Source organism: Arvicanthis niloticus, chromosome 6, assembly GCF_011762505.2.
Source record: "Arvicanthis niloticus isolate mArvNil1 chromosome 6, mArvNil1.pat.X, whole genome shotgun sequence".
Classification (NCBI taxonomy): domain Eukaryota; kingdom Metazoa; phylum Chordata; class Mammalia; order Rodentia; family Muridae; genus Arvicanthis; species Arvicanthis niloticus.
The window spans coordinates 26,999,963-27,012,826 of record NC_047663.1 but is presented as its reverse complement, the minus strand read 5'-3'; the positions used below and the strand labels follow the sequence as shown (position 1 = coordinate 27,012,826).

General features: G+C 47.6%; 2 protein-coding genes across 5 annotated transcripts in view; both read left to right on the top strand.

Annotated features, from left to right (window-relative positions):
• Fam117a (family with sequence similarity 117 member A) overlaps positions 1-2,731 on the top strand; it is a 43,777-nt gene extending 41,046 nt beyond the window's left edge. The window contains exon 8 of the mRNA XM_034504370.2: positions 1,498-2,731. Within this exon, the coding sequence (XP_034360261.1) occupies positions 1,498-1,798 (301 nt within the window). The 3' untranslated portion in view covers positions 1,799-2,731. The remainder of the gene's footprint in view (positions 1-1,497) is intronic.
• Positions 2,732-5,580: 2,849 nt separating this feature from the next.
• Slc35b1 (solute carrier family 35 member B1) lies at positions 5,581-12,331 on the top strand. 4 transcript variants are annotated; one of them, XM_034507468.2, is made up of 9 exons: positions 5,581-5,858; positions 6,562-6,665; positions 7,248-7,378; positions 7,974-8,004; positions 8,502-8,659; positions 9,698-9,824; positions 10,923-11,029; positions 11,172-11,325; positions 12,027-12,331. In XM_034507468.2, exons 1-9 carry the CDS (start codon positions 5,647-5,649, stop codon positions 12,077-12,079), a joined length of 1,077 nt encoding a protein of 358 aa, XP_034363359.1. In that variant the 5' UTR covers positions 5,581-5,646; the 3' UTR covers positions 12,080-12,331. The 4 variants fall into 4 exon arrangements, with proteins under 4 accessions (XP_034363359.1, XP_034363360.1, XP_076792044.1 ...); XM_034507469.2 differs by having other exon boundaries at positions 5,599-5,745; positions 7,273-7,378; XM_076935929.1 differs by having other exon boundaries at positions 5,625-5,745.
• The last annotated feature ends 533 nt before the right edge of the window (positions 12,332-12,864 follow it).

Sequence of the window (12,864 nt, the reverse complement as noted above, 5' to 3'; positions counted from 1 at the left end):
CATAGAAACCTGCCTTCTGCCCACATGCCAGCCACAGGCACAGCGGGAGCTGGAAGGAAAGAGATCTGAAACCCAAGCCTTTTGTTCCTTCCATTTTTTTTTTTTTTTTTTTAAACTATCCCTGGGGAAAGTGTGAGGACTTGCTAGACCATAATCAGAGAGTAATAGGGGGGCGGGGGAGAGGGGAGTGTAGAGACAGACAGAGACAGAGAGACAGACAGACAATGAATATGAATGAGTGAGAGAGAATGAACATGTCGGTATTTCTTTACCCCCTGGCTGTTCAGTTCCAGTGTTATAAACTTCCAGAGAGAAATTTCTAATTTGTGCAAGAAAGAACTTTGGAATATTCTCAAATCATATTGGATGGTTCAGAAGCCAAACACTGATCTCTTTACCATCTGTGTGGGTTTGACTATGGCCTTTCCAGAGGCCACCCCAGTCCCCTTTGCAGGCCCGGGAGAGCTTGCTCTGTTTTCTCCTGTAGCTTTATATTCGTTTAGGCAGATTCACACTGGAAGTTGTGGTTTTGATAGCAGCCAGGAAGTTTAGTCATGGTGTGGGAGTTAAGATTTGGCTAGGTCTGGGTTTGGGGCATTGAGGGCACCATTTGTATCTCAACTGAGGGAGAGAACAACCCATGGGGGTAGGCGTTCTGGAAAAAAAAAAAAAAAAAAAAAAAAAACCAACCACTGTCAGCAGGTCTTCATTACTGTTCCCACTGCTGCCTGGTGTTCTTCCGGCTTCTGGTCCTCGTGAGGCACTGTGGAGGAAGAGGTTCTGTGCTGCAGCTTGTGCAGGCTGGGCTCTTTCTTCTAGCTTCCCCCACCCCACAGAGGCAGGTGGAAGTGAGGCTGTGACTGGTCCTCATTCTGTCACAGACTCATGAAGCTAGAGCAGCTTCCTGGTCATCTCTGCTAGCTTCCCACTCTGCATTAGACCTTTAAAGAAGGTGGTGTTGATCAGTTATTTCCTAAGAACTCTGGGTTTTCTTCATGTCAGCAACTTTCTTTCGTACTGGGAAGCCCCTTATGTGTATATATATTTCTATACTGGGGAGTAGAACCCAGTGCCTTGTACAGTAGAACCCCTTGCCCAAGAGACTCTTAGTTGCCATAACTAGAGAGAAAGGGGCATGATCCTGTTGCTGTGTAGCTGGTACAGTCCAAGGATACTGTTAAGTGTCCTGGACTTGTAGGGAAGTGTTCTCTACCATGACCCCACAGTACAGACTCATCAACCTCAGATGTGAGCAGGGCTGAGAACCTGCTTCAGGCAAAACCCACCACAGCAGAGTGAGACCTGAGGGGCCTCAAAAGTGGCGGAGCTTTCCGGGTTTTGACCAGGTTACTGTCCTGTCTGAGCAGGGACCCAGCTCCCAGGCACCCTGCTGAGGCAGCCACCCTTCCGGCTCCCCAGATGCCCTGCTGAGGCCACCCTTGTTTCACTGGCTATTTTTCTTGTACTTATGTGTCTGTGTCTCTCCCCGTCCCTCAGGTCCCCAGGTCCTGACTTGGCCTTCTTGACTTCCTGTCCTGACAAGAACAAAGTCCATTTCAACCCGACTGGCTCTGCCTTCTGCCCTGTCAGCTTGATCAAGCCGCTCTTCCCCAGTATGGGCTTCATCTTCCGCAACTGCCCCTCCAGCCCTGGCTCTCCTCTTCCCCCTGCCAGCCCCAGGGCACCACCTCGGAAGGATCCAGAAGCTTCCAAGGCCTCCTCACTGCCATTTGAGCCATGGCAGCGCACCCCACCATCAGAAGAGTCTGTGCTTTTCCAGAGTTCCTTGGTAGTCTGAGTCCCCCCAGACCCCTACCACACTTTACCACGGAGACTAGTGCCTTGGTGGCAAGCTCTTCATTAGCTTCCCAAGCTGGGGGATGGAGGAGCCCTCCCCTCTTGGCCTTTGAGCACTTTCATTTATTGTGTCAAAGCCCCAGGTCCTTTGGTGGACATCAGCCCCTCCAAAAAGGGAGGAGTCTTAGCTCCTCCACTAGCAGCTCAGCAGCTCACAACTTACACTTGTGTCCCTGCGGCTTCCTTACCCACTAGAAGGTCTTGAGTCTTCTGGCCCAGGGTGTGAGTTCAAATGACTTGTAAGAGGCTCTTGTCATGGAACAAGTTGGCTGTGACTGAGAGAGGGGAGATGCCACAGGCTTCCTGACAGCTCCACTTCTAGAGACACAGAAAGGCAGACCAGATGCCTCCCTCCTAGAGGAGCTGACCAGAGTGGTCCTCAGGGCCAGAATACTTGACCAGTCAGTCAGCTATTGGCAGGGGACCACGAGATTTCCCAAGTGGCATTTTCATCTCAATTTTTCCCTGACTAAAGATTGTCTTAAGCAGCATCCCAGCCCAAAATGAATATTGGGAAGAGGGATCTGTCATTCCACCAGGGGCATGTAGTGGCCTCATACCCCCACCCACCCACCCCACCCCCTGCTCCAGGGGGCATATAGCAGCTCTGTACCCTCTACCCATTCCAGGGTTGGGCTGAATTAGAAAAATGCCTATTTTTCTTGTATCGATGTAGAAACTCTATTTTCTCCCAAAGACACTATTTTTGCAGCTATTTGAAGTTTGTATATTTTCTGTACTGCAGAGCTTACACGAAATTGAAGAATGTTAATGTTCAAGGTTTCTTATCTTGTGTTTAGAGGTTACTGTGGTTTTTTGTTTGTTTTTTTGCAGATCTTGATTTTAATAGACCAAATAAATAAGTATTCCAGCAGTTTGAGTTTTCTGAATGCCTGGGATGGGAGGAGTGAGGTAGAATGGAGGGTACTGTATCCATCACTCTAGCCTGTCTTCAGGAGAAGGGACCTCCATTTAACATACAGTGGTCTCAGCCGGGCAGTGGTGGCACACGCCTTTAATCCCAGCACTTGGGAGGCAGAGGCAGGCGGATTTCTGAGTTCGAGGACAGCCAGGGCTACACAGAGTCTCCTTGCTGGATGGATGGGGCCTTGCTAGAGGCTCTTCTCAAAGACACACTAACAGTGTACTCATGAAGTCTTGTTTAGAATGGAGAACATGATGTGTCCTGCAAGTAGACATGGAAGTCACTAGGGAAGGGGCCCATCTTAATACGAGTCCCCAAAGGCTCCTGAGGGACAGTGGACTTGAGAGAGAACATGAATACAACTGAAGGAGACAGTCTGGCATTGCAGATACTCCTTGTACTTGCAGGGAATTGAGACCAGGGAATAACTTGAGCTGGGACAGCATTAAGGCTGTAGCTACCATGCCTATCTGTGTTTCAGTGAGTACCCATGGCAAGAATGTGCCTTCCTGGAGGGGATACAGAAACCATCCTTGTCCTTTCATAGCTTCTCAAGATGTAAGAGCTATGTGGGAATTGCCATCCCAACATTCTGCTAGTGTGTTAGTGCATGGAATTTATGAAGCATTTCAGCAAAAGACATTTCCATTCTATTGGGTGGAAAGTTTACCCTAATGGTACAATCATATCTGTCTCAGAACCCCCCATCCCCCAGCTATCCCAAGAACTATCAATCTGTTTGGTAATCACCAGCAAACCAGATTAGAGGATTTAAAAGAATGTCATTGAAAATATGACAACTGTTGGATGAGAGAAGAACCACTCTGAGTGAAGGAATGTCCAAAAGATTAAACAGCTTTGTGCAAAAGACTGTACCAAGTCAAGGAGGGAGGAATGGCACCCAGATGGCTTCACAGCTGGTACTTTCTTACCAAAGAGCTCCCCTGCTGGTTATCACCATTGATCTCACCAGGGAAACTCAGCCAGGTGGTGGTGGAGGCAACAACACACACCTTTAATCCCAACACTTAGGAGGCAGAGACAGGTGAATCTCTGAGTTCAAGGCCACCCAGCTCTACAGAGAGTGCCAGGACATCCAGTGAAACGCTGTCTTGGAAAAAATAAAAAACACGGGAGGAGAGGAGAAAGAGAGGCGAACATGGAGGCGGATGTTCACATGTCTCTGTCAGTCAAAGGTACTTGATATATCTGGGTTGGGTATTGGGTCACAATTCTGATTGTATGGGCATCTTGTTATTGATCATTACCAAATATATAAGCCTTTGGATAAGAAAAGTAAAAAATAAAAAACACATGGGAAACTCAACCCATGTCAAGTGAACTGTCCGAGGTCCCAAAGGCAGAAATAGAAGCCAGACTCACCCAGTTACTGTTTGGTTCCCTGGAAGTGTCTGTTGATTCAGTAGAGTAAACCAAAGGGTAAGAGAGTTAAAAAAAGGTGACACTAGGCAAGGGACAGACCCTATTCCCTCTTAGTCCTCCTAGCCCTGAAAGATGCCTGGCTTGTCCCCAAAGCCTTAGTGAGTCAGGTCCCCAGTGATGGGTGTGGTGCTGCCTGCCTTTCCTTCCTTTGCCTGAGGCTGTGCCAGAGGAGCAAGCCTGCTAGAAGAGAAAAGCAACCCCAAGACCCACAACTGCCTGAAAATTGGGACTGTTATTAGGTAGGGGACTTGGTGATCTGGTGTTAGTCTTGCTTTTGCAATTCTAGCAAAGCAGGTGGAGACCCAACTGTTGAATCAGGGAGAAGTCCATGGATGAGACCAATAATAGGAAGGGGTGTGTTGTAGGGGGTTGCTTCATTGGAGAGTTGGGAGGTCTTGAAGAAAATTTACTTAAGTCCTTGGAAGGGAGGTGGAGAGAAGAGGATTGTGAGTTCAACGTTATTCTTCTACATAGCAGATTCAAGGACAGCCCGAGCTACATGAGATCATGTCTTTTTTGCTGTTGTTTTAAAAAGGCATTTCAGTAAACTTGAATTTTTCACCTCGAAGAGGTGAGGAAATACGATTAGAGTTGAGAAAATGTGATGACTAATAATACTTCAAACTTGCACAGCACACTTTACAGTTTATAAAACACTTTGGCAAACCTTAGCTCATTTAATCCTCAGAACATTCAATGATTGACGGGGTGGTTATTACTAATTACCCATCGTTTACAGAGTGACAAAACTGTAGCTCGGAATTTAAGCAATACGTGCTGTGCTGCTCCTAAGTGATAAGAGCCCTGATCTATCACGGAGCCTGCCTAGTGGCTCCCTGCCATGAAAACTTAGTTGAAGTGCCCAATGAAAAGGACCTGTACTTCTCAGCCAGGTCTTGAACGCGGGGTAGACAGGGTTGGAGTCGCTGACGCTGGGCAGCAGCTAGAGGGCGCTAAGGCTCTATGAAGCGTTCTTGGCGTTAGGACCCAGCCAATGCCTGACAGCCAACTGCAAAAAAAAAAAAAAATAATAATAAATAAATAAAATTGACTGGCTCTCCTGGCCTCACCGCCTCTTTCTCCGCCCATCTGTCTATTTTCGCTCCTCGTAGCCAATTGATAACATCCACATACTTGTACGTCATCACTATACGCCGCATAATCTCCTAGGCCTCCCCATCGAGCTCCGGCTTGTAGGTGTCCTTGGCGTTGCCTGATCGGAAAAATCTAAAAGATGAGACAATAACCTCTATATGGCTGGCTTTCCTGGACACCAGGAATGGAGCCAAGGTCTTAAAGCCTGCCTTCTTTCCTAAAACGCTCCTGCCTGGGCGGGAGGCATTTCCCTCTCGGAAGCTCTGAGCGGGCATATCTGGAGGTGGCTGCTCCGGCCTACGAGCTGGCGGTCGCACGCAGCTCCTATGAGGTCCCTGCCGCCGGCCGGCGATGTCCGCCTGGAGCTTTCGCCTTCGCCGCCGGTACCGCTACCTGCTCTGAACGGATCTTCGGCCGACTCGTCCGTGCGTCTCATGGCCGCTAGCAAATCCCTGGTGCCTGATCGGCTGCGCCTGCCGCTCTGCTTCTTGGGTGTCTTTGTCTGCTATTTCTACTATGGGATACTGCAGGAGAAGATGTGAGCAGACCCTTGAGGGGGCAGGACTGCTAGCATCCCCCAACCAGGGCAGAGATCCAGTCCCCACCGTCCATTTTACGGTCTAGTCCTCAGGCTTCCTGTGTTTCGTACAGGTTTTTCTCTTCTCCGGCTCGGCCCTCTGACCTTTTTTTGCACCCTGTTATTATGCATTGCTAGCTGAGCATCCTAGTAATTCTAAAATAGCAGGGCCGGCCTCAGAAGTTTTGGGACGCGATTCTTCTTCTTCCATTAAATATTTTTACTTTTGTTGATTCCAAGAGCGTTCCCTGACCTGAGCCAGATCCTTTTTTTTTTTTAAAAAAAAAAAAAAAAAAAAAAAAGCGCGATGTGTTTGCAGACCGGTAATCATAGTGCTCTCGGTCTTGCTTTTGTTGCTTTATTTTTCTACTGGGGATACTTTTGTTCCGCTGTCTGATTTTCTTTGTTGCCCCTACCCGTGTCCTTTACGGATATTCTTTCCTTAGGCTATGGTATCAGTAGGCTGGCATGTAGTTTTTAGGCTTAAATCAAATCGTCCCCTGTGGGTAAATAAGCACAGTAATCCTTACTAACTCTAACTACAACCACAAAAGCATGATACTGCCGAAGCTCTCAGTGGCGCTGAACATACTTGATGACACCAAGTGACACAAACTAATTTCTCCCCTCTTTTTTTTTTTTTTTTAAATGTGTTTCATCTCAGAACAAGAGGAAAGTATGGAGAAGGACCCAAACAGGAGACGTTCACCTTTGCCTTAACTTTGGTTTTCATCCAGTGTGTGATCAATGCTATGTTTGCCAAGATCTGTGAGTACCTCATAGTAATTTGTTGGGTGCTCTCTCCTTTCTCCCATATTCTGGGCATAGATATGGATTCTTCTTTAAAAATCAAAGTTTTCCCCACCTCTATACCCTTGAGTATTTAAACAGCTTCTCTGCAGTCTGTAAAACCAATGGCTGTGAAATGAGATTAAAATATTAGGCCTTTAAATGATACCAACTTTTGAGTTGGAAATGACTGGGCCTTCAGCATTCCAAATCCCCATTGAAAATACTTAGAACATTTTCCCCTTTATCCCTTTGACTTTGCTTTGTATGTCAGCTTCAAACATGTCTTTGTTCCTATCAGCAGAGTTAAGCCTTTTTTTTCTTGAATTCAATGACTCCCTACCTCCACTCTGCATGTGGTTGTGTTAGGCTTAAGGGGAACTGGGGAGATGAATAATTTTCAGAGATTTCCCAGCTTAAGAGGATAGAAATAGCGGTCTTTCTTGACAGGCCAGTTCCTTTCCTATGGCTTCAACTTTTTGCTTAGTGGTCCATCCTTGCCCCACCCGGTTTCTCTTGTATGTTTTGTTTGTTTTTGTTTTATTTTTTGTCTTCTCCCAGTGATCCAGTTTTTTGACACTGCCAGGGTGGATCGCACTAGGACCTGGCTCTATGCTGCCTGCTCTGTCTCCTATGTGGGCGCCATGGTCTCCAGCAACTCAGCACTGCAGTTTGTCAACTATCCAACTCAGGTGAAACCTCAGGGTGAGATGAGAGTTGGCTCAGAAATTGTGTGGACAGGACTAAGGGGATCTTCCCTTATCTTCCCCTCAGGTCTGTGATTTAAATAAGAGGAAACAATCCTAGAAGGCTAGGGATCTAGCTCACATGGTCGTTTAGCATGTGTGAAGACCTGGGTTCCATTTTCAACACTGCGTGAGCCAGGCATGATGTCGCACTCCTGCAATCCTTGCACCCGGGAGGTAGAAGCTGAAGGATCAGAATCAGAGGCTCAAGATCATGTTCAGCCTTAGCAGTGTATCAGGTTCAAAGCCATCCTGGGCTACTTGAAACTATGTTCAAAGCAAAGCTTGAAATTATGTTCAAAATAAAAAATTTTTTAAAAAAAGGAAGGAAGGAACATTCAAAGCAGAGTATGCTTAAGAAAGAGTGTAGAGTTTAGCACGTAGAATTGGGGTACGGGTTTGGGTTTGGCCATGAGAGGGCTGCCTCCTGGGGCCAAGCTGTTGGGTTCAGGTCCAATGCTAGCACCTCTTAATGTAGCACCTGACATACTTCCTGGCACACCACAGACTCTCAGAAGTTATTTGCTCACTTTTATTTCAGGTCCTCGGTAAATCCTGCAAGCCAATTCCAGGTAAGCAGAGACTCTGAGCTCTAGCTTCCTCTGTGGCTCTGGGTATCATCATCCCATCCCAGGTCTCTAGTGTCTTTCCTGTCACTGGCATTGCTTCCTATGGTGTGCAAAGGCCAAGTGGGAGCCAGAGGCTGACTTTGCCTACTTTGTGTCCTCAGTTTCTGTAGCATCTCCGTGTTTACATTGTCACCACACACCTGGGATCCCATTGGGGCCAGTAGCCTCTTTTCAGTGTCTGGTCTTCCCCTCCTTATTCTTCACCCTTGCCCGGGTTCTTCCTGGACCTTTGACTTTTGTCCTCTCCTTTCCCCACCTGTGCACTACTCAAGCCCTGTTGCTCAATCATCTTTATCTAGGTGCCGGCCTGACACCCCTCCCACCTCACCCTCTGTAGGGCTTCTTTCTCAGACGTTTCTCCCTCAGTCTTGACATGGCTTCAGGAGGAGGGTGTTGGGGTGGGACTTGAATTTCACTGTCTTTTGTTTGTTTTTCTGTAGTTATGCTCCTCGGAGTGACCCTCTTGAAGAAGAAGTACCCACTGGCCAAGTACCTGTGTGTATTGCTAATTGTGGCTGGCGTGGCTCTTTTCATGTATAAGCCCAAGAAAGTGGTTGGGATAGAGGAGCACACTGTCGGCTTTGGCGAGATTCTTCTGGTATGCAGCCCTCTTGTGAAGGCAGCCTTTTCTAGCAGATTCCACCAAGGACAGCCCCAACAAAGCAGGCAGAAAGCCAAGGGAGGGTGTTGTCCCCTGACTCCTGTTGCTATCTTTGCTGCAAGGTCCCTGGCTCTGCCATGGCCACAACAAGAAGCCTGAAATATTTAGCCATAGCTAAGAAAGCTTTTCCTGGAGAAGAGTGCTCGGAAGTCTGCCTAGATCCTCGTGTGAGCTCAGAGATACCTAAGAGCTGAGGAGGAAAGAATGGAGTGTGCATCCCCGGGTTTCCGGGCCACACAGAAGCCAGACTTGAATGAATGAGAACTATCATTAAGTATTAGGCCCTGACCCAAGTGCTTCACATCGTCGTTGATTAACTCTTACAACAGTCTCCTAACACAAGCAGTGTTAGCTCCATTTTACAAGTAAAGAAACTGAGGAGAAGCTAACTCACTTGACCACTGTCACACATTTAAGTGGCAGTCAGGGTTCCAGGCCAAGCAGTCTGATCATAGAGCCTAGACTCTGGAGCATAGTTCTCTCCCTCTTCCCCTGCCCCTCCCTCTTTGAGACAGGGTTTCTCTGCATAGCCCTGGCTATTCTGGAACTTGCTTTGTAGATCTTGCTGGCCTCCAGTTTACAGAGATCTGCCTGCCTCTACTTCCTGAGTGCTGGGATTAAAGGCGCGTGCCACCACTGCCAGGCTGGAACACAGTTCTTACCAAGCCAGAGAGCCAGCCTGCAGGACGAAGCTGCCCTTGCCCAGCTCCCTGGCTCAGGCCCTGTGTACCAGCTTGTAGGCTTTAACATTGAGAACCAGTGGGCTTCCTGCTCTACTCTGATTACAGCCCCATTATGATCAGTCCAGTGCCTGCCAGGAAAAAGGCTGACATGGCCTCTCTACCCCCCTACACCTTGACCATAGGTAGCTCTAGTTCTGAGGACTCTGCCTTAAGGTAGCACCTTTTTGTGTCCTGGGTTAGGGAGGCACCCTGCTGGCCAGCTCACTGTCAGCTGCTCTTTTTCCTTTCCCAGCTCTTATCTCTGACCCTGGATGGACTGACAGGTGTTTCCCAGGACCATATGCGGGCTCATTACCAAACAGGTTCCAACCACATGATGTTGAACATCAACCTTTGGTCCACCGTCTTGCTCGGTGCTGGTAAGGAGCCATTCTGCTGTTCTGTGCACAGATCACCAGAGGGCAGACTGCTCTCATCCAGTTATCCCCTAGCTTGGCTTCCATTTGTTAACTTCTTGCAGGCCAAGGGCCTGACTTAATTCCAACATGCCCTACTACCCAACGCCTGAGAGACCTTCCTGGAAAGACCAGTGCTGGCACTATCTCTCCTCCCCCTGTTACTAACACTATAAGGGTAGACATGTTCCAGATGTCAAGAAGACACACAGTGAAACACACAGAGATACCTAGGAACATCTCTCTCATGAGGCAAATGAGACATGAGTGTAGTGCTTGCCAACTTCGACTGCACTGAATGGAGTTCACAGATGAAGGTCTTTGCTTTGGAGTCAGTAATTCCTAACTTTCTCAAGTCTGAAAAAGTATTTTTCATGTAGCACACTGGGGTTAATGGAGAAGACAATAGCCTTCAGTAGATGGCTAGAGGTGACCAATTCCAGGAGCTTCCTTGCACTGCAGATTTATGTATGGGTCACAGTGTCTGCAACATCTAAGGATGTCTGCATTCGATCACTTTTTAAGTTGCTGGTTTTGTTTTGTTTTTAAAGATTTATTTCTTTTATATACACTGTCTTCAGACACACCAGAAGAGGGCATTGGATCCCATGACAGATGGTTATGAGCTACCATGTGGTTGCTGGGAATTGAACTCAGGACCTCTGGAAGAGCAGTCAATTCTCTTAACCACTGATCCGTCTCTCCAACCCACTGGATTTGGTTTTTACTTTTGTTTTCTGAGGCATTTTCTCACTCTAGTTGAGGCTAACCTAGAACTCCCAATCCTTCCAGTCTCAGCTTCCCAAACTCTGAGATTATAGATACAAGCCAGACATACCCAACATCAATCACTTTGGCAGAAGAAAACCATTAACTTCGAAGTCTTTCTTGGAAAATGAAGTTGGTTTCTGTAACTAGGTAAGAGTTTGAGGAAGATGCATTTCAGGCTAGAATAAACTCCACATCCGGTTCCTCACCCAGCCACCCGAATGGTATTTAAGCAGGCTGCATGCAGTGTGTGGGTAAGCATAAGACATGCTGGTCACCTCTTGATCTTTTTAGGGATCCTATTTACTGGGGAGCTCTGGGAGTTCTTGAGCTTTGCAGAGAGGTACCCGACCATCACCTACAACATCCTGCTCTTCGGCCTGACTAGTGCCTTGGGTCAGGTGAGTTTGTTGGGGGAGGCAGGTTGGCTTCCCTCCTGGGTCTTTGAGAAAGAATGGCTGGGAGCAGAGGGTATTCCAGTTAGCCCTGGTATCTCTGGTGACCTCAGGGCTGTGCTCAGTCTCACACATCTTCTCTTCCTAGAGCTTTATCTTCATGACAGTCGTGTACTTTGGTCCCCTGACCTGCTCCATCATCACCACAACACGGAAGTTCTTCACCATCTTGGCTTCTGTGATCCTCTTCGCAAACCCCATCAGCTCCATGCAGTGGGTGGGCACCGTGCTGGTTTTCCTGGGTGAGTTCTACCCAGAGCAAGTGCCTGCAGGGGCCACAGAGGGAAAGTGGCAGAGACTTATCTTGTTATTTTAGAGAAAACATCCCTAAAGGAGGAAAGGAAGCACTCTTTGTAATGCAGTCTTCCTCCTGTGCATTCCATCTTAGTGATGTCCTTTAATGATATGGGCTTTCAGGATCCTGAGTGGGACAAAGTCTGTTATTTACTCCCCTGCTAACCTGTGGTGTTATATGAGAGCTGAAAGAAATAGCTGTCTGTCTGTCTGTCTGTGTTTATAGGCAAGCTGTAAACAGCTGGGGAATTTTGATTCTGGTGTTGGTGTGTGTGTGTGTGTGTGTGTGTGTGTGTGTGTGTGTGTTAGCAGTGTCTTGGTGACTTTTCATTTGTTGGCATTCTCTGTCTTTGAGGAAGCTATATACAACTAGTCATCCAAAGTGTGTCATGCCCAAAGCTGGGCAAAGTGATACATACCTTTAATCCCAGTGCTTGGGAAACAGAGGCAGACAGACAGGTCTCTAATTACAGAGTGAGTTCCAGGAAAGCTATATCTATGTAGCGAGACCTTGTCTCGAAACAAACAAAAACAAAACAAAGTTTGTGGCATCTAAAGCCCACCTTAGGGGCTCTAGGCTGGCTTCCTTAGGTCATTGGTGGCTTCACGGCCTCCTGTGAAACTTAAGCTGCTTTTCTCCTTTCCATAGGTCTCGGTCTTGATGCCAAGTTTGGAAAAGGAACAAAGAAGACCTCCCACTAGGAAGAGAGAGGCTTCCTCCACTCCAGAAACACTTAAATTATTATCTCCAACAGAGACATCTTAGAAAAATGGACTCAGTCATGATAAGGGACTGGGTTCTGATCTTTTTATAAAAAAAAAAAAAAAAAATCAAAGGAAGCAAGATGGAATATTCTAAACAAAGCACTTAGGCTTTAACAAGACATGTTGCTAATTTCTGGTTTTGCACAGACCAGCACAAATAAAGAGAAGGAAGGCAAGCTAGAAATGTGATACCCTGCTGCTGCTCTCTGGGCTGAGCTGGGGAGACTGGGTGGTGAGGCTCCCCCATGAAGTGCACAGAAGTGTGTGTGATCAGGGGGAGCTCTGGGAGTTGGCAGGATTGAGCCAGCAGCCTCTGTTCCCACTGGCGAGCTCTAAATATGCTGAAACAGGTGGCTGGCCCTGAGAGCCAGAGGATGTAAAATCACTTCAAAGCACGGTAGCAAAGCACAGTGGCAAGTGAGATGCCAAAAAATGAAAGGTGTGTTCTCAAGGAACACCTTGAGGTTGAAATGGGCCCAGGGCCTCAGAATTTGCTGGCTTTTGTCTTGTCCCTCAGTGCCACCCCTCAGCCAGAACTTAACCCAGAACCTGTGCATGAATCATGAACGTGTTTTCCCCGATTCCCCCACCCCCTCCTCCTGTCCACCAGGTCCCTCTGGGGAGCCTGGATTCATTCCTTCTATTCCTCTACCCCCTTCGGCAGAAGCATCTCAGTCCTCTGCCGTTGTAGCATGCCAAGGTGTCACCATGCCAGCTTCTGC